At 35.7% G+C, this 27,500-nt stretch overlaps 1 protein-coding gene across 4 annotated transcripts in view; it reads right to left on the bottom strand.

Moving 5' to 3' along the window:
* Positions 1-27,500, bottom strand: part of LOC106872965 (SH3 domain-containing kinase-binding protein 1) — a 360,206-nt gene that overhangs the window by 251,346 nt on the left and 81,360 nt on the right. For 3 of the 4 annotated variants that reach the window (XM_089366667.1, XM_089366670.1, XM_089366668.1), the window contains one exon: positions 19,538-19,661. In XM_089366667.1, the coding sequence (XP_089222793.1) occupies positions 19,538-19,661 (124 nt within the window). Of the gene's footprint in view, positions 1-19,537; positions 19,662-20,829; positions 23,627-27,500 lie in introns of those variants that run through there. The other variant, XM_089366669.1, reaches the window with a different exon arrangement.

Below are 27,500 nucleotides of genomic sequence, written 5' to 3'. Positions count from 1 at the left end.
TGGTATTACAAGGGCTTAATTGGTATAACATCTAGGTGGTCGATATGTATGGGGGGTAAGACCTAAACTCAGAATACCTGCAAGAGCCCCAGCATTACTACTAGGAAACTAACTTTAATTAAGGAGTAAATGCATAGCCTTCAAATTACTATCAAGGGCTACTATTTCTATGGTGTGGGGTTCTTGGTACTATTTTGGGGTAGTATAAGGGTTTCTAATATTAATGAAAGTGGACCTCCTTTCATGCAGGCAAGCTGCATTTCTCTCCTCTCTTAGGTTCAATAGTGGGTTCCGTGGTGTTAGAATGAAAAAAATTTCATTAATGCAACAGTAACATTTCCTACTTTTTACATTATATGAAGGTGCAGTAGCAAGGATCTCCCATTCTAATGTGAAGCTAATATCACTATCTTTGAGTTCCCAAATATACTTACTTAATCCAGTCAAGTTAATTGTTTCTATTTCTAAAAGAATGCTGATGTGTGGCTAGTCTACATCTCATCTCATTTTGGGTACCTCCTATGTAACTCATTTTACTGTTGTGAACGTGCTGGTAAATTACGTCCTTAATTGTACAAGTGTGTATGTATGTATATGTGTGTGTATATATATATATATATACACACACACATACATATATATATATACACATATATATTTACACACACACATGTGTGTGTGTGTATATATATATATATATATATATATATATATCACACTGTCCCTTTCCTATTTTTCTCTTTCTCAACCCTCCCTAATTCTTCAATCCCTCTACCCCCACCTCTCTCCTCTCTTTCCATGTGATCAGTGTTTGGCCAAGCCTGACCTTTCCTTCTTCGTTTGACTACCATGTGTGTAGCATCTCTTATATTCCTTCCCATGACTTTCATCTTGTATGCTCCTGCCAAAAGGCTTCCTTCACTTCCACACATGCCAGCTTAATTTAATTTGTCCTTAATTGAAAGACAACCTGTTGTTAATGTCTTTTTGTTTGTTTTTGTTTGTATTTGTTTGTATTTGTAATTGTATACCCTTTCTCTGTGTTTTCTGTCCTTGTTTTCGTATACATTCGCTTGCTTATTTCCAAAGAATCTAGTGCAAAGATTAGAGCAGTCTTGAGAGTAACCAGCCGAAACTGCAAAGACAATCTGGTACTCGACTGAAGATTGAAAGCTCTGAAAGATCCGTCTTTGTTTTTTCCTGTCATTTTTTGTATCATCTAACTGTCCGAATGTTTTGTCAAATGCTACGTTCTTGTTCCATTTTTGTTTTCTTATATATATATATATATGTTAGAGAAAAGAAACAGGTTTGGAAAGACTGGAAGAATGGTGGTAGCAGGGAATTGTATCAGACTGCCAGAAGGGAAGCTAGGAGACAGGTTTATTTAGCCAGAGGGGAAGCAGAAAAAATTTGCCAATGATATGTGGCAGATGCTCAGGAGCAATAAACACTGAAAATGTGCAGAGAACAATTTCCGCCACATTCCAGGGAGGAAAAGTAGAAGTAGTTGATAGCTTCCATTACCTAGGTGACCACGTTAGTAGCAGGGGCAAAGTTTAAAGAGCTCTTACCTCTGCTTGTGACAAAAGGCCTCTCACTCAGAGTAAAAGGTAGACTGTATGACACATGTGTACGAACAGCCATGCTACATAGCAGTGAAACATGGGCCGTGACTGCAGAGGACATACATAATCTTGCAAGGAATGAAGCCAGTATGCTCCGATGGATGTGTAGTGTCAGTGTGTATACTCGACAGAGTGTAAGTACCTTGAGAGAAAAGTTGCACCTAAGGAGCATCAGATGTGGTGTGAAAAAGAAACGACTGCGCTGGTATGATCATGTGGCGAGAATGGATGAGGATAGCTGTGTGAAAAGTTGCCACATCCTAGCGGTTGAGGGAACCTGTGGAAGAGCTAGACCCAGGAAGACCTGGGATGAGGTAGTGAAGCACGACCTTCAAACATTAGGCCTCACCGAGGCAATGACTAGTGACCGAGACCTTTGGAAATATGCAGTGCGTGAGAAGACCTGGCAAGCCAAGTGAGACAATAACCCGTGGCCTATGCCAGGGGTGTAACCAGCCCACTTATGCATACCTTTCCTTCATCGGACACTAAACTCAGCTTGCGAAGACCTGTTGGGGCAAGTGAAATCGAAATCAAATCAAATTCGCAAATTTGATGACTAGCACCCGTGTCAGTGGAGCACTAAGAGCACCAAGCGTGATCACTGCCAGAGCAGCTGACTGGCTTCTGTGCCAGTGACACATAAAAAGCACCATTTGAGCATGATCATTACCAGCTTTGCCTCACTTGCACTTGTGCTGGTGGCACGTGAAAAAACATTTGAGCGAAGTTGTTCCCAGTGCCGCTGGACTTTCTCCTGTGCAGGTGGCACGTAAAAAACACCACTTGAGCATGGCTGTTGCCAGTACCACCTGACTGGCCCTCGTGCCAGTGGCACGTAAAAGCACCCACTACACTCTCGGAGTGGTTGGTGTTAGGAAGGGCATCGAGCTGTAGAATCTCTGCCAGATCAGATTGGAGCCTGGTGCAGCCATCTGGTTCACTAGTCCTCAGTCAAATCATCCAACCCATGCTAGCATGGAAAGCGGACGTTCAACAATGATGATGAGATACATATATATATATATATATATATATATATATATATATATATATATATATATATATATACACACACATATACATACATATATAGTTAGTCGTTATAATAACTATCTAAGGGATAAAATATTCGTATATACTATCAGTATCCATTCCATGTATTATCCCTGGGCAATGTTGTTTAGGCACGCCATACATGTAGAGTGCAGATAACAACAGGATAAACAAGAGTTTATCAGGAACCAATGTAAATAATTAGAAAATGGAGAAAACCACAGATTAACCAACACACCGGTTGGACCACATTTATAGCTTATTCTTTAAAGAAAACATGACATAACCAAATAGGTGACATAACATATCTTACGGCCATTACGGATCAGATTGCCAAAATGCAGGGATCTTTCTGATTTGACAGGCAACACTTTTCATTTATGTTTTATGTAGTGTTTTTGGTACCGAAACACTTTCAAACTTCGTATACTTGTATATTTTGTGTTATAGAACAGATAAAAAAATTTGTATTCGAAGTTATTTCATGTAAAAAATTGTCATATTTCGGTAATTTCAACCAATCACTGACGTCTATTGAAGTGAAAACAATTACTGCCGTGGAATGTAAACAACATGTTCTAACGGTGTCATGGGATCTTTTCCCTTGAATAAAATTAGTGCCGTAGTTTGTCAACAGCAACTATCGGTAGTACTGTTATTGATGACATTGTTCTTGCGTTTGTACTGGTTTTATCTTTAGGGTTTTAGGGTTAGGGTTCAGGTTTTAGAGTTAGGGTTAGTCTTAGGGTTACGGTTAGGGTTATGATTATTTCTGCCATAACCTCACTCATAACCCTAACCCTAAAACCCCAAACCCTTACTAGGGAATAATGATATAATTAAACAGGGAATAACACTCTTGACACCGGCAAAAATTATTGTTTACAAAAACAGCAGTAACTGTATTCAGCTGAATAGATGTCAGTGATTGGTTGAAATTACAGAAATATGACAACTTTAACATGAAATAACTTGCGATGTACAATTTTTTGTTAAGAAGGCTAAGAGAAAAAGTTGTTTTATATGACACATTCTACCAGTATCCCAAGTTTGAAAGTGTTTCGTTAAGAAAACAAGTGGTACCCGTCAAATCAGAAAGATCCAAATGCAGTCTATACATAAATGCAAGAATAAAATTCTTCACCTTCATAGGGCATTTTAATTAAGGCAACGGATCTTCATCAGAGTGGAAAACAAGAGCATATAATATAAATAAATGGAAGAAAGAAAAGGAAAGAAAACATGGCTTAGACAAACTGTCTAGAAGCCCAATATGTTAAGAGCAAATAATTATTTACCATCAGGGCTACAGGGTCGGTAGGTAAAAGAGTGAGCTAGTAATGGTTAAGGGAATACTACAATTTATTAATGGATAGGTGCAATATTAAGGCGAGGGTGGGGGGTGGGGGTCGGGGTGTTTAATAAAAGAAGTTATTAAGAAACTATATATAAGGAAAATACTAACATGATTATGAAAGGGCAATACCTATGCTAACGGAGTAAACTCAAGTAAAAGTAAACAATTATCTTAGGGAGCTAAAAAAAAATTTTACTTACAGAAATTAATACCAAGAATCCCACCTATGATCCACAATGGGTCAAGTCTAAGTCCAGCGGTCTCTACAATTGGTCAGTTACAATTTGAACCGGGGTCACAAGTTGAAACAGTTACAAATGATATGTTTATGAAATAAGCAGGCAAAGAAAAAAGAAACAGTGGATAAGTCAACGCATAGATATTGAGGGCCATTTATGTCCTTCAGCATCTTAAGACTACAACATGCATGAGGGAAGAACTAGGGAGTCTGCAGGTTAGTGGTTAAGGGGAGGCAACTAATACTGACAATTCAGTGGTTAGATGAACACTGCTAGAGAATGAAATTGGGCTAAACCTCATATATAGCACATTGTAGTAATAATTGGGTATACACAAGTATGTAAGCAAAATTCATCCGAAAGGTGCTCTGCAATGCACAAATAAAATGGCACTTACAATTAGGTGGATAATGTCTAAGGCCAAGTCACATGCTGAAATAATATCCAAAAATGCAACTCTCTAATTATCAGCAATGTCCTAAGTAAGCTTCATAGGCATTACATAGTCATTAAAGTATATAGTTCCTCTTATTATAAACCAATTTAAAAGAATATAATGGCACTAATGGGTACAACTAATGTCAGGTCCACAGGAAGATTAGTACTATGAGAAAAGTTACCTTGAATCAAGCAATTTACTAAGTATACCTGAAAGGCAAAAACAAATGCCTTAAGATAAGAGAGAAATACTAATTGAATCTAATCATTAAAATCCTAAGCAAAGGTATATTAACTCCAAGTGGATGCAGAAAAATACTTGTTGGCATAAAGTATAATAAAATAAAGAAAAAATCTAAAACATATAACAAAAATTAAAATAAAATGAAAAGGATGAAAAAGTCAAACATGGGGGAAATATTGTTCACATGTATGTAGGGCTAATAATTTGTGTTCTCGGATCAGTTATGGTAGAAATAAAGGCATAATACAAGGGGTTAAGTGATGATAAAATGGGGGAAATTGGTGTGAGAAATAGGTAGTAGATATGGGTGGGTAGGTTACATTTGAAACTTGGGAGAAGGGTAAGAGGAGGGGTTGGTTATTTGACTACCTACAAGAGCCTCGGTTATTCCTAACAAGATGGACTATAAAAAGAGTAAGATGTAAACCTGCATTAAACTATTAGGGGCAACTATTTATATGTTGTGGGGTTATAGGTACTATTATGGGGTAGAGTAAGTATATCTAGTGTTATTTAAGAGGCTCCTGTAGGTAGTCAAATAACTACCCACCCCCTCCCCTTTTCCTAAGTCTTAAATGTTAACACCCACCCATATCTATTGCCTATTTCTTACTATTGTAAATAACACTAGATATACTAACACTACCCCAAAATAGTACCTATAACCCTACAGCATATAAATAGTAGCCCCTAATAGTTTAATGCAGGTTATACATCTTACTCTTTTTATAGTCCATCTTGTTAGGAATAACCAAGGCTATATTTACTCAGTATATTAGTGGCTACTTGAGCACCATATAGTGAATAGTACTATATAATTTGTATTAATCTAATCCTTTGCTTTTTAGAATTCATACCACAATTACTTGATCTAGCTATATTCACATACAGGTCTACTTTACTCATTACTATTCATCTCATTATGGCTATTATTATAATCTTATCATAATCCTTGGTAATTTTCCCATTATGGTTTGTATTATAATTACTCCTATTGATATTTGCATTATTTTCATTATTCCTATTGCATTTCATAGGTAGCCTAGATTTTCCAGTAGACTTACTGGTGTTATGCTTGTATGTAGGGTACATCACTCCTTGCACATTTAACAATTCACTGTTCCTATTAGCTGGGGATAATCCAATATCAACTACCTCATTTATACTATCTTTATTTTTATTAATTTTTCTATTCCAGCTATTAAAACATATTCTAGAATTTCTAATTTGATTGCTATGGGAGTTGTCATTACTTGCTTGTTGTTTTACTTTTACATCCTTATCTATTTCACTATTAGGGATGTATTAAATCTTTTCTTTATATTTTGCATCTGCCACAGCTAAGTTATAATGCTTTTCAGATTGGTTGAAAATTTCCTCATTAGCTTAAAACTTAGAGAATCAAAGCAAGACTCACTGAACTATAAAATTTGTAATTGATCTGGGATTGGATTTTTGACATATATTTAAGGCTTGTGATATAGTACTAAGGTTTAGGGTAACATTTAGAAAATTTACTTTACTATATTCCTTCTCTATTGAGATGGATAGCCCTAATCCTTTACAACTTTTAAAAGATTTTCCCTATATCATTCAAAGTTAGCTTTGCTACAAATATAGATAGTAAATAATGCATCATCTCTCTATGATTCACCCAACCAATTCAAGAAATTCCCAATTTAAGCAGTGTAATATGTATATTTCTACTAAATTATTTACTCGTGCAGAGACACCTGACCCCGTAGTTATATCAAGATTATTAGGTCTGTCCTTTCTGGACCAATATTTACCTTCAAATTCTTTTACCCACACCCTAGCTTCTAAAATAATATCAACTTCATGCTTGTATGAATTAGAATTTTTCATTGCCAAGATGAGCACCTTGTTCAGTAAAATTGGGTTAATGATTGAATAACAACTAGATATCTATTTGAATAAATTAAATTAATCTTGATTGTTTTAAATAAATCCATAACTTTATAGGTCAAATTTAATTACTTGCTTAAGTGTAAATGAGACTTGTGGAGAGGAAGTAAATTATTGATAGTTATATACAATTGACAATCTAACTGTGGGACTAGTTATACCGTTGGGTTTAAGTCCTTCAAGTTTAACCTGGGTATCCTAGGAGAATATGGTTCAGTGTTGTCTTCTATATATAATTTACTTACAATATCCTTTCCAATTTAGTTGTTACTGAAGACAAACTCAGTGGCAACCAAATAATCCCTTAATATTTCTTTCCTAATAAGATGTTTATACAAGTGATAGCTCAAATTATGAAAATTACTAGTCTTATCAGCATGGACAAGAATTCCAGACTTCTTTTTAAGTTCCTTGGTCAGGAGGTGCAGTTTTCTTAAATGCTCCATTTCTTTGCAATGGGAATTTATAGAACTTGATGTTCTTGAAGATATTTACAATTTGTCCTCAAAAGCTGCAAGGAGCAGATGTTTATAGTTCATTCTCAAAAGCTGCAAGGAGTGGGTTCTTTCTACATCTAAATTCTTGCTTAATGTTATCCTCATTACAGGCATACATACCAATTTCATTAGCTTTATTGAAATGATAGGCTCTCCATCTTATATGTCATATAAAGGAGTTGGTGTTAACAATGAGACTCTTCCATTTTTCTTGATGGTCATGACATATCTTTAAGTGATGTGGAAATGTATAATTTCTGTATTCACTGTAAGCACATGAAGCTGTCTGTGTATTCAAATATCAAACGAAAATGGGATCAAGGGTCCTGGTGAAATACTTCATAAGGTCTCTTCCTAACCAGGCTAACAAGATCGGTCTGTGATAAATATAGAAATCTAGGTAGTTTATACTTTAACAACTGTCACTAGCCCAATTTGCAAATCTGAAGTTCAGTCACCAAGTAAAATTGGTATATTTCTTAGCACAATAATAATCTTTAAAACTAAATCATGCTGGTTGTGAGGTATGAAATTTGACCACAAAAGTGGTAGTTCTCTTCTATTTTTAATTATCTGAGATCTTCCTTTCAGGAAGGAGCTGGTTTCTAACAAAGATACACAACTCCACCTTGGAATACAGATAGCAAAAACAAATTCACATTTTAAACTTGAGAAAACGTTTGTTACATTTTTACTGTTCCACTTACAGACTATATTTGCAATGTGGGAATTAGCTGGTTGATTTATTTTTCTGAGAACCCTAGCTTATCAAGATTGTCACTTAGGCATTTACTCACCAAACCAAGCACAAAAATTATTATTGGTATACATATGAATTTATAATCTGAGTATAGAATCTGGGTGTTTCAAAGCAGTTGTCCATAGTTATTCTCTTTCTCTTTGATTTTTAAGAGATATTTATATAAACAGGGTAGCTACTCTGTATGATGGTCCCTGTGTTTTCTTATCTGTCCAAAACAACACCTGACCTGTTACACTTGCTAGAAGTTTTGATGGGAATGTTCAACCAATATTCCTAGAGTCAATTTTTATGTATGTATTCAATTTAATACAAGACAGTCTTTTGTCAGGATGGCATTGTATATTGTTTTAGTGACAATGTCATGTCACATAGGAACATAGTACATTCATGACATTTCTGGGCAGCTGCTAATCACAAATGTAATGTCTTTCACAGAAATGTGACATAATTTACATTTTCGGTTACATATTGGGGTTCCAAGGGCTTCACTGTCTCTTTTGTTTAGTAGATATTTTACTCTTTGGAGTATGTTAGATCAGTTGTTTTGTGGGTGTATGTGAGGACATACACTTCCAATATGGTTGTTTTATTTGCTTTTTAGCATTAAATTACTATGTATGTACTTTTACTGCTGCTGTTTAGCAAGTCCTGCCTGAGACTATATGACATTCAAAGGCTGTCTCCACTGATCTTAAGACTCTACTTCTTAGTCAGAGTATTTCAGTATCACTGTTTCTGTGGCAGTTTCTCAATGTTCACAAATGTAGTATTGCACAGAGGGTTCTAAGATGGGCGGAAGAATCCCATTATAAGAATACAAAATTCCTACTGCAGCGATAACTCAGGAAGATGCAGAACATTTGGTGTGAAGATCTTATATTCAAGCTGCCACTGATGCAAATGACAGCAAAAAGCTCTACTATCTTATGAAGTAAATATATGAGCCTATCTAAGGAGGGCTCTATTCTACTTACTAAATCAAGAGAAATTACAGGTCACTGGATTGAATATCTTTCTGAACGCTGTAATTGATACTATTCAACAAAGACCTGTTACAGGCTTCTTGGATTTTGCACCTTCAATAGTAGTAGTAACAGTAATAAATAAGTTGAATTTTGATAAAGTACCTGGTAAAGATGGGATTTGTGCTGAGATATCACACAGAAATGTTACAAGCTTATTAGTGTAGTCTGGAGAGTAGTGCTGTTTCTAAGAACTAGAAGGATGCAATTATCCTTTTTCTCATAAAGGAAAGTGAGTCAAAATAAAGGGTGGCAACCATAAAAATATTGCTGGCAAGGTTCTGGCAAGTATCCCTCTTGTATACCTGAATAATACTTTGTAAATGACATCCTATCTGAATCTTAATGTGATTTCCATTCTGGTAGAGGGACAGTTGATCTGATTTTCACAGCAAGACATATGCAGAAGTGCTATGAGTAGAATATGGATCTTGTCCAGATTTTCATTCATTTAATCAAAGCCTTTGATACTGTGAATAGGGCCTCCTTGTGGAAAATACTCAGCAAACTTAGTTGTCCAGGTCACTTTGTATCAATAATTAAATTGTTTCATGATGAGATGCCGTCATGGGTCAATGCTGATAGTAGCAAGGTCAGACACATTCCTGTAGAGAATAGTGTCAATCGATTTCCATTTTGTGTTACTCTCACACATGCTTTTCCTGCAGATTGCTCTTCTGAAATACAGGTAAAGTACCGTCTGGTTGTCTCTTCAAATTGTTGCCAATTTTAAAATGTTTCAGGCTCTTATTCATGACCACCTTTATGCGGATGATTGTGACTCGGTTACTCATACAGCTGAAGCTATGCCAATTCTCATGGATCATATTTCTGCATCATGCAAGACATTTGGACTCAGCATTAACCAGGACAAGACTGTTGTAATGTTTCTGCCTGTGCCATGAAACCCATATGTGAAACCATCTATCTTAGTTAAAAGAACAGTACTGAAAGTGGTAGACAAATTTGCACACTCAACTACTCTTGCACCTTGGATGATAAAATATTTTTAAGGCTTCAGAAGGGCTCTTGGGTCTTGTGTCTGATACCAACATGGCATCACAAAGCAAATGAAAGCTGCTCTGTACCATGCATGTGTGCTGACATCAATCCTTCACTCATGTGAGACATGGACTCTCTACAGGCATCATGTAATGTTCCTTGAATGTTTCCATCAGAGACGTCTGAGACATATTCGGCATGTTGGTTAATCCTTGCAAATTCCAGACACCGAAGTCTTGAGGAGAGTCAACATCCTGAGTATTGAGGTAATACTGCACAAGCACCAATTACATTGAACAAGATATCTTGTTTGGATGAATGATCAAAGGACCCCTAAGCAGATACAGCAAACTTGTTTGTGGAAAGTGTCCCCTGTGGAAATAAGACTCCAATTTAAGGATTCTGTAAAATCTTCAAGGCATGTGAAAAATGGGTTGTCATGTAGGAAAGCAATGCTTGTCATCACAACCAATGGAAGAAACAAAGGAGTGAATATCTTCAAAGAAAAAAAAAGACACATTTTTCAAGTAGAATACTTGGTTTGCAGTATCTGCAGATGTTTATGCTTATCAAGCACTAGACTCATCAGACACCAGCAAAGCCACAAGAGTAAAATATAAATTTGTCTGAGTGCACAGTGTTCTTAATGGTCAGTGATGGTTTTCGTTAGCCATAAGTGGATAGCCATCATGTGTGTGTGTGTGTGTATATATGAGAGTATGTCTTCTTGTTACCAAGTGATAATTGTAAATAAGTGTCACTGTCAAACAAGGAGTATTCATTTCCAATTTTCTGTAAAAGACAAGCTGAGCCAAGGGTCAATATTAGGAAACAGGTGAGGGTTGGTAACAAGATGGGCATTTGATCATAGAAAAATCAGCTTCAATAAGCTTTGTCTGACCCATGCAAGCATGAAAAAGTGGACATTTAAAACAATGGTGTTGATGATGATGACTCCATATTTTATATTACTTTCCAATAAAGCTGGGCAGTGTTATCATGGAGAAGATCTTAATAGCACACATAAAATCATGCAGCCAGTACATAAATACTACAAATAACACTTGGAAGCTAGTGCTATAATGACAAAATGTAAAAGTACAGGTACTGACAAAGTCATCCAAACACTGGACAAAATACTTTGTGGTATCTGTTTCAATTTTCTGCATTTGAATCCTACTTAATTCAACTCTGCCTTTCATCTATTGAGTTATATATAAAAAAGAAAATACCAATCCAAGGCAGTCAATTGGTGGAACTGTAAAAATGTCATAGGTGCAGGCATGGCTGTGTGGTAAGATGCTTGCTTCCCAACCACATGGTTCCGGATTCAGTCCCACTGTGTGGCACCTTGGGCAAGTGTCTTCTACTATGGCCTCAGCCCAACCAAAGCCTTGTGAGTGGATTTGGTAAATGGAAACTGAAAGAAGCCCGTTGTGTGTGGATTTGGTAGACGGAAACTGAAAGAAGCCCATCGTATATATGTATATATATGTGTATGTATATGTCTGTGTGTCCCTCTCCAACATCGCTTGACATCGATGCTGGTGTGTTTACATCTCTGTAACTTAGCGGTTTGGCATAAGTGACTGATAGAATAAGTACTAGGCTTACAAAGAATAAGTCCTGGGGTCAATTTGCTCGACTAAAGGCAGTGCTCCAGCATGGCTGCAGTCAAAACGAATGAAATGAATATATATGTATATATATTTGTGTATGTGTCAGTGGCGTAGCTAGGGTAAATGGTGTCCAGGGCAAAGCCAAAATCTTCCCCCCCCCCTATTTCCAAACCTAACCCATCCGACCCATTTTTAAGAGAAAACGAAACAGTTATTTAGTCAGAAAAAATTCATAAAATTTATCTATTCAAAAAGTAGACATTGACTTTTTTAAAGAAGTGCCCTTCAAGCTTTCTTCAACGCCAAGTTATTAAGGATACAATTGAAATTGGTGTTCTCCACTTCTTCTTGGTTGATGCTCAGCAACGCGAGGTCACGAAATCTTCCTTGTGTCATAGAAGTTCACAGGAAGGACATGATCAAGTTCAGCTTGCTGAAGGATCTCTTGCAACCAGCAATGGAAACAGCTACTGTCAGCAGAATTTGTATCGCGACGCGAAGGTTAGGGAAAGCACTTTCGTCTCCATATTGGATGATAAATTGGAGAAGCTCCTCCAGATTTGATATTTGGAGGTGTTTGTAACCTTCAAGTAGCATTCTGGAATCAAGGATTTCTTCGAAAAGTTCAGTTGCATCAATATCGTTGCTGTAGACATTTCTAAAGGTATTGCAACATGTTCGGAGATCTGCAAAACTGCCATTACACAAAAACTGGACATCAATAAGGAAGCCAAATTTGGTGTCAAGATCATGCAGCCGGGAAAACCTCACATTCATTTCTTTAAGAAGATGGTTGATAGTCCCATTCATTGTTTTTCGCATGTTATTTTTTGCTGACAGCTCAGCGTTGATGGAAACATTGTGAATGACACATTGAGATCTTCAACATGGTTTGACATCAACTTGTCACCTTCTGCAAATGCTCAGTCCTTCTTCGACTGAACCAGCCACTAAAACTTCTCTGGAAGTGATAAAGTAGTCGCAGAGACCTTTCAAGTCGAGAGATGCATCATGGAAATTTGTCGGATCCTGAATCCTCTTTTGAACATGATCAATCTGTGTGAGGACGCTATTCCAGAAACCAAGCCATGTAATGGTTAAACAGCAACTTTGCGTCATTCGGTGTCTCAGTTGCCACGTTTTCATTGTCGACGATGTCTTGAAGAACTTGTAGAATTTCATTGAGGTAGTTTCTTACATTTTTAACTGCATCCATCCAAGCACTCCATTTCGTTTCAGATTGCAACTTAAGAACCATTAGCATTATGGCCTTCAGTTTTTCCAGTGGTGTGTCGAACAAGAAAAGAATATGTAGAGTGTTTTGATTGTGCCAAAAAATGCAGACATCACCAACTCGTGTTTAGCTGCGTGTAGGCCAACTAAGTTTAACGAATGGTTATCAAAATTTACGTATAGGGCCAATTTGTTCTTTTCACTGATTCTCTGCTGGACCCTGCTTCTGTGCCCAGCCACCACAGCTGCATTATCATGGCACTGGGACCTACAATCTTCCAACACCATTTCATCATTGGCCAACTGCTTCAAAATTACATCAACTAAACTCTCTGCATCCTTTTCGCCTGCCTGAATGAACCCAAGGAAGGTTTCTCTCACCTGAACGCGCTTTCTTTCAAAGTCAACTTCAACATACTATACTACCTGCGAAATCTACACACGATGTGCTCTATCAGAGGTTGTGTTGAACATGAGACCATAACACTTGGCCCTGCAAATGTCCTTTAGCAGATTCTGACAAACAGCTGATGCCATGAGGTAAATAAATTCATTCTGAACATCAGGTGAAAAGTAAGATGTCAATCCAAGGTGACTCTCTACATAGCAAAGGTGTTCTTTTATGATGGGATCAAAGGTGGCCAAAAGTATTGAGCAAACCAAGAAATTTAACAACATTTGAGTCTTCAGTCAACTGAAGTGACTCCCTATGACTTCGCAAAGCCAAATTCTGAGTAGCAGGAAACTTAATGCAATGTAGAATTCTCGTCAAAACATCACACCATCTTTGCTTATCATGGTCGGTTTGTGACTTGAGAGCAGCGTCTATGAAACACTTGTTATTGGTTAGATTTCTTTCCATTTCTTTCCACTGTGTGAAGCTATCTCGATGATTCTTAGTATTTTTATGAACCAACATTTGTTCAGGCACTTTCCACTGGTAAAATCTACTTTCCTGCTCTAATGACGATTGATAATCTGATCGGGGAAAAAAGTAGACAACACAAACAGAATGCAGACTTCTTATGAGGGGAATAGAATAGCCATGTGCGAACCTGCTCCTCACCTCGACCATTTCCCAATTTCCTTTTGAACCAGTTTTTATTCATTGAGTGGTTATTTGTTGGCAAGAAAGGTCCTTCACAGTCCTTCCAGCCTAGCTTAACTATTTCTATCCTCCAATATCTAGGAACTATTGCCTTCTCAATATTCATGTCAAAATTAAGGAGTCCAATGTCATGCTGTTAGATCACTTCTTCAAGTGCAGTGTTAGTGTTTCCGATCATATTGATTTCAAGTTTGTTTTCACTGTTGTCAGACTTAAGACAATTGTCTTCTGCATCAGTTTGAGGGGGATTGTTGCACGAAGCAGAATTGGACAATAAAATGCACGGTTGAACTCCAGGCGACCTCTTGGTAGGTGATGAAGAACTATCGGCATGTTTTACAAAGAGGGACATGAAGACTTTGTTCAACTTCTTAGATTCTTCTGCCTCCAACTTGCGTTTTTTTCGCCCTTCTGCTCCATTTTTTTCCTTAGTTAATGATCTTTTCATCTTTTTATAACAATTTTCTAAAAGCAAGAAACCATTGCTTGAAAAATCACAAAAAATTCAAACATAGCACAGTGGTAGATTTGCCCGTTAAACCCGCCAGAATTATTTATCAAGTTAATTTTTAAAAAGTCTTGAATTTTTTGGCGGATATGGCAGCAATGTATGTCAATGATTATAATGATCGATGTACGGCAGGGTATGACTCATAGGTGGAGTCATATGAAGCTTCCAACGCGTTGGCTCAATGCGTTACAGCACAGCACAAGTGCCAGTAATATGACTGAGCCATTAATCACATACATTCGATTGAATGCACATTCTTAAGATCTTTTCTATTTTTTAATGTCATACTTATGAAAAATGACTAAGTGACTATGAAAACACCTTTGCATAGACCATTTTTTATTTTAAATATGTTCTAGGCGAGCATATAAGCATTATTCATTGCAAGCAATATAGCTCTATTAAAGCATGTTATGTACAATAACTTTTCTCTATGCAGATCTACCCACTTCAATCATTTTGTATTAGATAGATTAAGTAACACTCCACACAATGGTGGAAAAATAAACATCCCAAGTCACTGCGGGAAAATAATATGGACTTTTATTTCTTGGAATATACTACTTATTTCTCTATAAAATATCGTTAAATGATGTGAAAACAAACTCATTCTTGAGAAATTATCTATTTTTAGCCATATCATTGAGGTAATATGCTAAAATGACTGAAAAACTTTGAAGGCACTATTCTTACTTATTACAGCAACTGGGTGAGCATAATGTATGAGCGACCTTCATCAAAGTCAGTATAGCTATGAAGATTAAAGAATATTATCCCGGATAACCTCGCTCTACGCAGATCTATGCACTTCAATTCTTTTACATCATATAGAGCAAGAAACGCTGCATACCACTGTGGTAAAATAAAAATCCCAATTCATCCCGGGGAGTAAATACTGAGTTTTACAATATTGAGTATACTACTTATTTACTTTTTTCAATATTCAGTCACACATGAGGTAAAGATTGACAATTTTTTCTGTATGCGATACAATTTTGACAGTTTCCCAATATTTTCAGTAAAAAGCCAATTATTTTGAGCCTGTACCATTGCAGTATTTGAAAAATAATATGCATCAACATTAAAGATTTTTGATTGGATCGTTTTGAGTGGGTCTGGTTAGAAAACATGTATACAAATTTGGCTCATGTTTATGTTTTAGCATTGAAAACTTACTCTGCTTGCATATACAAGTGAAAAAAATCATATCAGAAATAATCTTTCAGACCCTTTTTGAAACTAAATCTACCACTGTGCATAGGCATAAGAACATAGGAAATATTTACTCACGCAAGTATGATCAACATTGAGCAAGCAAGAAACATAACGATTAATTCCCAAGAAGATCGTCAGTGTAAAGATTAATGATCTGAAATTGCCGAAACAACCAATTGTTTGCAGAGAATGTTGACAATTATCAGCCAAATAGCTATACATATAGAGCTTTAAATGTTAAGGGAAGTAGCTACCTCTGACTAAGCTGCGGGCGAATTTGCAAGGGAGTGTACAGCTCAAATGGCTTACTTGGCTGGTAACCAATTAAAAAACTAGCAAATGCATACTTTGACAAGCGAGGGTAGAGGGGGAAGTGCACCGATGATGGTCTGAAGGCAGAAGGATATTAACTTGCGGGGGGCACTATGGTCTACCAGCATTCTTCTTGATTCAAAACAACAAATATCGTGGTGGGGTGGTTTTCTTGGTGCGGGCGCAAAATGCGACTAGCAATGCATTGGCCCACATCCTTGAGACCACCCACACATCAACAAAATTTGCCGCAGCATACATGTATGTGCATGAATGGACTGAAATATTTGCCAAAATTAAATTACTTTACTCATTCACAACTCAAAATTGTGCCCCCCTCAGAACTGCGCCCATGGCAAGTGCTCTGCCTGCCATACCCTAGCTATGCCAATGGTGTGCATGTCTTTGTGTCTATGTTTGTCCCCACCACCACTGCTTGACAACCGATGTTGGTATGTTTATGTCCCCATATCTTAGCGGTTCAGCAAAAGATACCATTAGAATAAGTGCTAGGCTTACAAAGAATAAGTCCTGGGGTCGATTTCTTTGACTAAGGTGGTGCTCCAGCATGGCCACAGTCAAATGACTGAAACATGTAAAAGAATACCAAATGACTTGCAGTTTCTGTTCCATTTCTTTCCTGCATTCTGAGTTCAGTTGAGGCTATCTTAGAACCGAGGTATGTGAAATCATCAACATGATTGATAGGATCTCCGCTGATGTTGGTGATGGATCCTTGTTGATTGTGAGCAATGAATTTGGTTTTACTAAGATTAAATAATCCAACATCATGTGCAGCTAATTCTAGACTATAAAGTAATTAGGTGGAGTTTGATATTGTGTCAGAGAGCAAGACTAAACAATTAGCATAGTCTACATTAATTATTTATTGAGCTAGATGTCCAAAAGGATATAAAAAAAAACTCAGACAGCCAAAGCATGGTTGGCACTAAACAAACTGGATGTTGTCTGGAAATCAACTTTGTCAGACACCCTTTAAAAGGAATTTTTTCCATGCAACAGTAGCCAGTCTTATAAGGAGCAACAGCCTGGATGTTTACAACAAAACTGGAATTCAGGTTAGATAGAACTTACCTGAATGTTAAGAGCAATCTTAAACATATCTTGGAGAACTCATCTCACTAAGAAAGAGCTGTATGAAGATCTGCCTGTTTCCACCAAAATAAGGGGAAGATGCCAGTGCTTTGCTAGCGAGCTGAACAAGTGCATGCATGTGACCTAGTGATGTGGATGCCAAAGCATAGCCTTACTCGAATAGGTCATCCAAACATAACATATGTAGATCAACACAGCATAGACACTGGATGCTTTCCTGAAGGTCTCCTTCAACTAATGTTGGACTGAGATGGATGGCCTGTTTGGGTTAAACATGTTTGAGCAAGCTGGACCAGATAACAATAGTGATTCTGAGTTCAAATACTGTCATGGCCTACCTAGTTGGTACACGTCATCTATTGCTCAGTTAAACACTACCAACTTGGATATTTGGGTGTCTGCAAGTACATGGACCAGGTCTCAGGTTTCCTTCTTCTGTCCCTCTTACCAATCTTGGAAGCCCTGTAAAAGATCATGAGCATAACCATCCCTCCTAGCTGAAAGTTAAAAACAAATTTCAATATGGAAGCCAACAACACAAATTACATTAAAACACAAACACAAAACTCCCTAAATATTCCATCAGGTTCAACATCTTAACACTTTCCTAAATGGCATAATTGGGAGAGGGAGACTTTAATACATATAACATCATAAACAGCTCACACCAACAGGCACCTCACCAACCTAACTTTTAACAATTCTTCTCCAGATATCACTTTCTGTTTCACATATCTACTACAACCACGTGGCTAACAATTCTCCATCTCTCTTCAAACCACTTACTAATTAGCATCATAACACACTTCCACAATACAACAAAACAACAGCACTTACACAAACTCCATAAAAGCCCAGTGGAATGGGTTCCATCAAGAAACAAAATCAAAGCTTGAAAATTCAACAACACTACACTTCATCAACATTGACTCTTCTGTAAAGTAAAAATAGACACTTCAAAAATTAGTATCCACAAGGCAACATAACAAATACAATTCTAATCACACATCAGAAATAGCCATCCTCAAACACAATATATCAAAACCATACAACAGAGATAAAACTCAGCAACAAATAACTAATACAAGTTAAAAAACCCAAAAGTACAGCAGAACATAAAAATGGTAAAATCTTCTATCCAAGATGAATTACAAAAACTGCAAAACACTATATAGAGTTATTGGCATAATGAACACGTCACACTGCACTCCATGACATAATAGTAACTCTAAATACACAGTAACATCAAGCAAACAAACATTTCTCAAAAATCAGTGTCTAAAAGCTCTACTAAGAAGACAAAAATACAAAACAAGAAATATGTACCTCCTTCCTAGAAACCCCAAAAGGAACAGGGAAATCTAAAAACACCAAAACATCAGGGCTAGATAAAATCACAAATACATCTAGTCCTGAATGAATCATTGCATAAAGTAACATCTACAACTGTTGGTACTAACATTAAAATTTGAAAACTGAGCAAAATCACAATCTTTGACATAACTAACCCACTCTCCAAATTTCAAGTCATACATCCTTTTGCTATTATCAGATGCAGTTGTACAACTACACCAACCCTACAAAAATCAAGAATACTGGTTCAAAAACAGACATAAGGTAACATCTACCAAATTCATTGTCTCATATTTTAACAGCAACATCAAAGTTAAAGCTGACAGTAGAGCTCAGCACAGTCCTCTGGCTTACCAGCTCTTATTAAAAACCATCTAACCCATTCCAGCATAGAAAACAGATGTTAAATGATGATGATGATAGTCCTCAAACTTGTGACAGATGCTAGACCTCATGTATTCTGATATGTCTCATGGCAACCTCACAAATATGTTGTGATATCAAAAACAATGTGTTCTTTTCAGGACCAGAAAAAAACTTCAGCTTTAATCAGATACTGATCCTCTTCAAAGCCTGAATATAGCCCTCATTGAACTATTGCTCACATATCTGAGGTGTTATCTCTGCTACATTCACTGATGAATAAGATTTAAAAACCAAACAAAAATATGATTATGACTAATTGCCCTCAAGATAGTAGGATGCAATTTGAAGAAAGTATTTTATTTCAAGCAGGTAATTGGTTGACAAGATATCTCTCAGGAAAAGAGTTAGCTAAAAAGAAAAGTGAAATCAAATGACCTGCATTATTTATCCACAACAATGAAACAGAATATTTTTGTATTTAACAATAAAAAAAAGCCTGCTTTCCAAAACTCAATGATACAAAAAGTCTTACTTTTTTTGCTTGACATCATGGCTCCAATTTGGATCCCATCTTTAATTTTGTTTGCCATTTCAGTAATATGGCCTTTCTTTATTTGAAACCTATTACTGTTGTTGTTCTTACCAGTGTTTATAATCTGTTAAAAAAAAAAAACACAATGTATAAAAAAGAAAAACAAAGCAAGAGAGTCAACAATACTAAAATACATTAAGAAAAGGATTAGTAGAACAAAATTAGTAGTTGAATTAATTGAGTTATACACCCAAGTTTCAATAGCAAGAGTTGATTTCCTTTTGAACATAGCAAAGGTGTAGTCAACTACACCACTGCTACAGTCAAGAACGTTCTCATAAAAAAATAAAATATAAAATTGGATCATACAGTATATATTTTAATTAACCAGAGGCTAGTTAAAATATATAGTACGATAATGATTTGTTATGGAAGAAAGTAGGATACAGGAAGGATGCTTATACAGAATATCAAGAAGGACTGAATTAGAAAAGTGCTTTTCTTTAAAACAAATTGAGATGGTTGCATTATGAAATTAGTATTAGAATAAAAATAAGACAATGCCATAACAGCTACATTGAGAAGGCTTAAAACCTCCATAATGGTTGAAACATCATATGTACTAAACAGAATAAATTAAAAATAATGCATCAAAACTTAAGAATGCAATCAAAGTTTTAGATTTAAAGAAACAAAATTTCATTTTGAAACTAGGTTTTCAATCTACATCTGATTGATATCCTCAAAGTAACTGGCAATTTACAAATGGAACCATTTGTAAATTGCCAGTTACTTTGGGAAGATAATATTCTGAGGTCCAGTTATTTTGGGAAGATAATATTCTGAGGTCTTTATTTGATAGTAGGAAGGATGGAATTGAAAAGTGCCATTCAGTATCAATTTTCTCAGTGAATGTTATTCAGTTTTGATAAACCTATCTGTGACACATTTTCAAAAAATTTCAATTACATTAGATATTAGATGAAATATACATACAGGAATGAATCCCTCACCTTATGAAAATAATGTGTTCCTGAAAATCTAGCTGTAATGTGAAATCTCATATTGTGCAATTAATTTTTCTATTGATTTTCTTGTTATTAAGTGAGATTGTATTCCTATGGGCTTTTGCAGAAAAAAAGTACAAGGCAACAACAGAGAACAAGTAACTTGATCACCATTATACATGAAAACAACAATTTCTAAACATACACAGTACATAGGAATACAAAAACATTTCAAGAGGATTATGTTATGAAATTAATAAGAATCATATTGTAAGAGTACGTTACCTCAAAAGATGTTGACTATTGTGTGTGTGTAGGGGTGGGGTGGGGGTGGAATGAGTGTTACTAAGAGGATGAGGGACAATATTTACTATCTCGGAGTCCATTATCATGAACAATGGCTTGAGAGGTGAAGAACTTATTGTTTGTTTTTTATGATACAACATCACTTTGTACAGCTCAATATAGGAACTGAGTTTCTTGTAAATTCCTCTTGTAATTTTTATGTAATGTTCACAATTAGAATCATTATCAGAAAAACCTGCAGACCTTCCTCTAAAAGTGCCAACCATATAGCAATAACTTTTATAGTCAATTTAAGTAGTATATGAGGAACTTCCATTGTCTCATCTATATTCTCAGCTTGTTCTTTTTCTAAGAGCATCAGCTCCTCATTAGATGGGACACTCAATCACATCATCCTCTATGACTTCAAATCTTATATCCTTTGTAAGTGCCACAATATCTTTCTGAATTTGATGTAGTCTTTCTGCTTGACACTTGTTATGTCACAGTCTGCCCATATGTTTTTCCACTTCTTCCCATAACTCAGCTATATTATCCACAGAATCTATTACATTGAATTTCTTCCAGAAATCTCTAATTGTAGGTTTACTTTCCCTGTCAATTGCTTTCAGAAGTTATTTGAAAGTTCTTCTCATATAATATGCCTCTAAGTTAGCTATCACACCTTGATCCATTGGCTGGAGCAAAGAAGTATTCTTGGGGATATATTCTACATTCACATTATCAGAAAGGTCATCTAAGTTCACTGGGTAACTTGGTGCATTGTTTAAAAGAAGCAATACTTTGCTGGAAATATTGTCAGGTATTGTACCTTTCTACTACATGACAAAAAAAAAAACATTTTTAAACCACTCTTTGGAAAGGCTCTCAGTCATTCATGCCTTATTTGAATGCCAAATCAGAGGTAGATTAAATTTCATGTAACCATTGTTTTTACAGAGTGATACATGAGTAAGGGCTTTAATTTCATATCAGCAGCAGCATTTCCTCCCAAAAGAAGTGTCAGATGATATTTGGAAGCTTTAAATCCTGGTGTTGAATTTTCTTCTTGAGAAATAAAAAGTTCTACCAGGCATGCACATCCAGAAATGTGCAGTTTCATTAATGTTGCATATTTGCTTTGGTGTGTAGCCCCCTTTTAGCAATCATTTTCTTCATGTGTGCAAGATAGTTAGCAGCAGCCTCTATATCAGTGCTTGCAGTTTCATCAGCCATTTTTATGTTGTGCAAATTCATGTGCTTCAAATCAGTCTTGACTAGCCAAAAAGGGTTTTTCATTAGAAGTTTCACCTTTTTCCTGCAAATCATCATATAAACTTTTGGCTTTTTTTCAATTTACCAACATGTTTACTGCCTGCCACATTATGCTGTTTCTAATCTTTGATCTATATACTCAAGAGTTGTTCCATTTTAAGCATTACATTAGATCTATGGACAGTTAACAGAGTGGCTTCTTGAGCACTTGACATAATTTTCTCTTTGATGTCACATATTGTTCTAACTGTAAACATTGTAAGATTTAATACTTCAGTAATATAACTTAGTTCATCTCCTGCATTAAGTCTTTTTAAAACATTAAGTTTAATACCCAGTGTAATCTCTTTACAGTTCCTTTTCATGCTATTGCCTTCAGTTCTATTTGATAGCTTCTTTCCAGAGAGCTTAAATTGTAGGTAAATCCAACAGCAGTGGTAATTAATGATCAACAAATAGGAAGTAAAAAAAACTGCCCAGGACAGATGTGTTGTGAGAGTAGAAAATTGTCTTATTCCTATAGATGTAATAATGAAATTGAGATGAAAAAAGTGATGGACTGAGGAAGAGAAAGTACTATATAATTACAGTTAGCTGAAGAGTCACCAGATTTTATAGGTAATTCACCACTTGCACTTCCGATGTAAGACATAAACACACTCATACACATACACACACATGCACATATTGGCATACATGCTGATAGCTGTTAAAACCAGTTGGATTCCATAGTTGGTGGGTTAATATGGTGATGACGTGGGTTGCATAGGTTTAGAAGTTTGTCACAGTGAGCAAGTGTTGGTGGTCATATTGTTCTTGCTAGATGTATTGTTGTGCCTGTTTAAAGCTAAGATCAAAGGCATTCCATTCAACTTTTAAAATAGATTAGGATACCAAATTATTTTCATTTGAAATGGATTTACTTAACTTCTTCATACTGTACATTACTGTTACTGTTGGTGGGTTGTTTTGGAGGTAGAAACACACACACACACTCACATTATGTGCGTTACATGTGTGTGTACGTATGTAATGTGATGATAATTTTTCAAATTGTTAACTATATACTTTGATCTTAACTAAAACATAAGTGGTCATTGAACTAAGAAGAAAGTGTAATCCTAAATTAATAATTTAAAACTATGCAATCCAAGTTTCTGTAAGAGTGAAATTACAGACTGTATCCTGAAATTATTAGTCATACTTTACAATTTCCATAAGCACACAATCCCATAACCTGAGGTAGCTGTAATGTAGGGGATGCCTGCATTTTTTATTGATAAGTCAGAAACAATTCCCCTTGACAGAGAAATAAGTAAAAATGGGGACTTATTCAATCTGTCACCTATGAAGCTACAACAGGATTTGAACTCAAAATATAAAGAGTGAGAATAAATACTACAAGGCATTCTGTGTGATGCTGTAAAAATTTTTCCTTTCTATTGCCTTGACTGGTACCTTGGAAGGATAAGGCAAAGTGGACTTCAACAGAACCTGACTCTAGAATGCAAGAAATCCACAATAAATTCCTAAAGATGTTACATATATTGCTCTGATAACTGCCGATTACTTCAGTTCTATATTTAAGAGATGAGGAATTATTTACATTATTTACATTTGACAGATATTTGTCCTCATCTTGTTTGTTGTTAACACAATGTTTCGGCTGATATACCCTCCAGCCTTCGTCAGGTGTCTTGGGGACACCCAGTTTCGAAATTTCCCCAAGACACTTGACGATGGCTGGAGGGTATATCAGCCGAAACGTATTAACAACAAACAAGATGAGGACAAATATCCGTCAAATATAAATAATGTAAATAATGCCAATTACTTGTTTTAAATGAAGAATCAGTTGATGAAAATGAAAATGAATATGATTCCTATATTGCAACAAGAAGTCATGAAAATTTCTCCTGTATCAGTTTTAAATTGTTATTCCTACAGTTCTGCATCAAAAAATGTAGCTGTAAAATTATAATTTTGGCTTAACACCTATTTTTATTAATAGTAAATAAAATGAGTAAATATGCCATTATAAATATATCAGTTTCCACTCAATGTGTAGAGAAATGGAATCCAACCTTTTTTTAACTGCTGCCCCCTTGGCACATTCCTAGTCTCCTCCCTTCTCATCACCACAAACATAGATCAGTTTCTACTGCAAATTCAAAACAACTGTATTTCACAATTAAAACTTAACCTAATTAACCCATTATTTTGCTGCTTTTACAATATGAAAGACTAAATTTACATCCCACCTGTAACTATGTTGTTTTCCTGTTTTTAATGCAATGGATGTACATTGTGCAGGGATATCAGTTTCACGACAACTGGATGAAAGGTATAAGGTGGAGTCTTAGCTTCCCACAATTATTTACAATAATTTTCATTCTGTTTTTTTGCTTATAAAAAATCTAGCAACTGCACTGAAGCCTCACTCTATAAGCTTGGGAAGGCAACAAAGTACATCTTGACTTCATTCCACAGTGCAAGGTAGCAGTCAGAAAGGCCTTTTTGCAATCAAAAATCTTGACATGATTTTTTTAAAAACTTTGGCTTCAACTCAATGTCATTTTAAAGTGAAGTCAGTTCTTCCTCCACTATTCTTGTTTCCTCATAACTAATATTTAGGAATCCCCCAGACTGCTATTTTAATCAAAAATAAGTATCTGAAATCTATCAGACATGTCCCTGAGCAGCTCATCCAGGTGTGAATAATACACTTGAATGTCATCCTCTGGTATGCATTTCTCCTTCTCCAGTTCAGAGAGGCTCAGAAACTGGAAGAACTAATGACGGCTTATGTAATATTTGAATAGCTGTAACTTGAACAGAAACATGGAGAAGGCTACTTTTATTTTAATAAGATTTAACCTCAGTTCCTTGCAGTTGCATACTAACTTCATTGAACCTTGTGAATATATTTGCCATATAAGCAATATTTCTTGGTTCATCACAAGAAACAGAATAAGAGTCTTGCAAGAATTCAAGAACTGTTTTAAAAAGGAAAAAACAACTTTCACGCAGTTCCTTTGACAGACATTAAACTTCTATGTACAACAATAAGTGTTTATATTCTCAGTACAGAGCTGTAGAAACAGTGGGGAATAGTGGGTATGGTGCCTTGATTTTACTGCTGTAATAACAGTGCTCAATGACTTGTTAAGTTTACCACTTAGGTTATTTGCAACTAGATGCTGCCTGTGGATTATACAGTGCGCTGCAAACTGGGTAAGTATAACTATTTCAATAAATGGATGAAGCTGCAATGACAACCTACCATCAATGGTTTCCCATCTATTACTCAAACACAAAATACTGACTCCTCGTTTGTATCCGTTTATAGTTGTATTACAAATAATAGCTCTTAACCAAACGTTAATCACTGATGAAGCAAACACAACGAAAAGAAAACATACTTTTATTGCTTGGCAAAGAAGACTGATCTAACTGTAAGATAAGTTTGGATCTTCTAAGTATGCAGCACAATGTAACTTCAATGTTGTAGTATTCCACATTTTGAAACATTTGTAATACACATTTTTAGAGAAAACATTCATACTTCCATTTCTTCATTTCAATTTTCATGATAAAAATCTCAAAGAAAAAAACCAAAAAACAAAAACCAACAGAAATCCCAATTTATGCATGATGGCTTTTCCAAAAGTTTTTTCAATAAAAAATACAGATTGTAGGCGTTTCAAAATGTGGAATACTACACGACAAAAGAAAAGGTGGTTAAACAAAAGCATGAATTGAAAGTTTTAAAGAAAGTCTGCCTGTGAGTGTTTTGAAATGTGGGATACTATAAAATATACTACACTATAAAATATAGATATGTATATGAATATACATATATTTCTCATTTAAAATTAGCGTACATTTAAACACAAAAGAGGTGACCCTAACAGGACACCTTACACACTAGAAGGAACCGTCAAAGTCCAAACCACAGTTAAGAGCAATTTTGAAGGGAATGAAAAATAAAAACATTTACATATTTTGTCACTGGATCTTGGTTTCAAACTTTAATTAACAAATAAAATAATTTGCTAGGTGAAATTCTCATTAGCGGTTATGCCAAAAGTTAACATATAATCATGAAACAAAATAGCACATCTCATCTTTTTTCCACCAGTATTATAAGAGAAAACTGGAAAAGGTACCTAGACAATTGTTTTATCATCTGGAATGGAACATATGATAAACTCCTAGATTTCAAATCCACACTGAACAATATAAACTCCAATATTCAATTTACAATGTAATATAGAAAGGAACAGCTCCCATTTCTGGACATATTGATTATAAAAAAATCTAACAACCAAATTGCAACTGACATCTACTACAAACCAACAGACTCAAAACAGTATATCCTTTTCAGTTCATGCCATCCTAAGCACACCAAAATAAATATCCCATTCAATCTAGCAAAACGGATCTGTAATTGTATCTGACACAACAACTTCGCCAACAAGATCTCAAAATAACACTCATTGAACGTCAATACCCATCCGCACTTATAGATCAAGGAATTAAATGTGCCAAGTTGAACAAAAACGCACTAAGGACAACAAAACAAAAAAACCACACCTCACTTTAAATCACTCCCATACATATCAACCCACAACCCCCAGAAACAATGAAGCATACAACACAATTATTCAAAATCTCCCTCTGCTCACTCAAGACCCGAAAATGAATAACATCCTAAATACATATAAACGCCACAAATGCAAAAGACAACACAAATCACTCAAGAGGCTCCAAGCAAATGCAAAACTATACTCAATACATACGATACCAATAGTTAAAAAATGTAGAGAACCTAATTGTGGTACATGCTGATACCTAACAGAATGCTTGGAATTCACGTTCCAGCAAGGAGAAAAATTCTCAATTAAAAAAACCAACTTCACATGTGCTTCCCAGAACGTTATCTCTGTCCAAACGTGCTCAGGTTGTGGCCACAATTATGTGGGCCAAACGAGCCTTACTTTGAAACGCAGAGTCACGCTGCATAGAGAACAGATTTATTTTCCTCAATACAGACAGATAGCCCTGAGCGAACATATCGACAGATGCGCAAGAAATAAAGCGCCGAATTTCTATATCATTCCATTATACCAATGCAAAGATTCAATCTCCTTACAAGAAAAACTTGTTCATATAAAAGTACAGACCACACCTTAATATGCAAACATGACCACTTCAAAAATTATACTGTTGCCTCCCTTGCTCCACTCTCTAGACTCATTCTTATTTTTCAAGCTTCCAAAATGGCTAGACCCCTGTATCACAAGTATTGATTAATTCACAAGGTCCCCTGAAAAGCTAATCTAAATAGTGAAAACCAGTTGGATATCATGACATCCATAAAATATGTATGTTTT

Source organism: Octopus bimaculoides, chromosome 19 (genome assembly GCF_046866305.1).
Source record: "Octopus bimaculoides isolate indiv1 chromosome 19, ASM4686630v1, whole genome shotgun sequence".
Classification (NCBI taxonomy): domain Eukaryota; kingdom Metazoa; phylum Mollusca; class Cephalopoda; order Octopoda; family Octopodidae; genus Octopus; species Octopus bimaculoides.
This window is presented reverse-complemented; position numbering and strand designations above follow the sequence as displayed.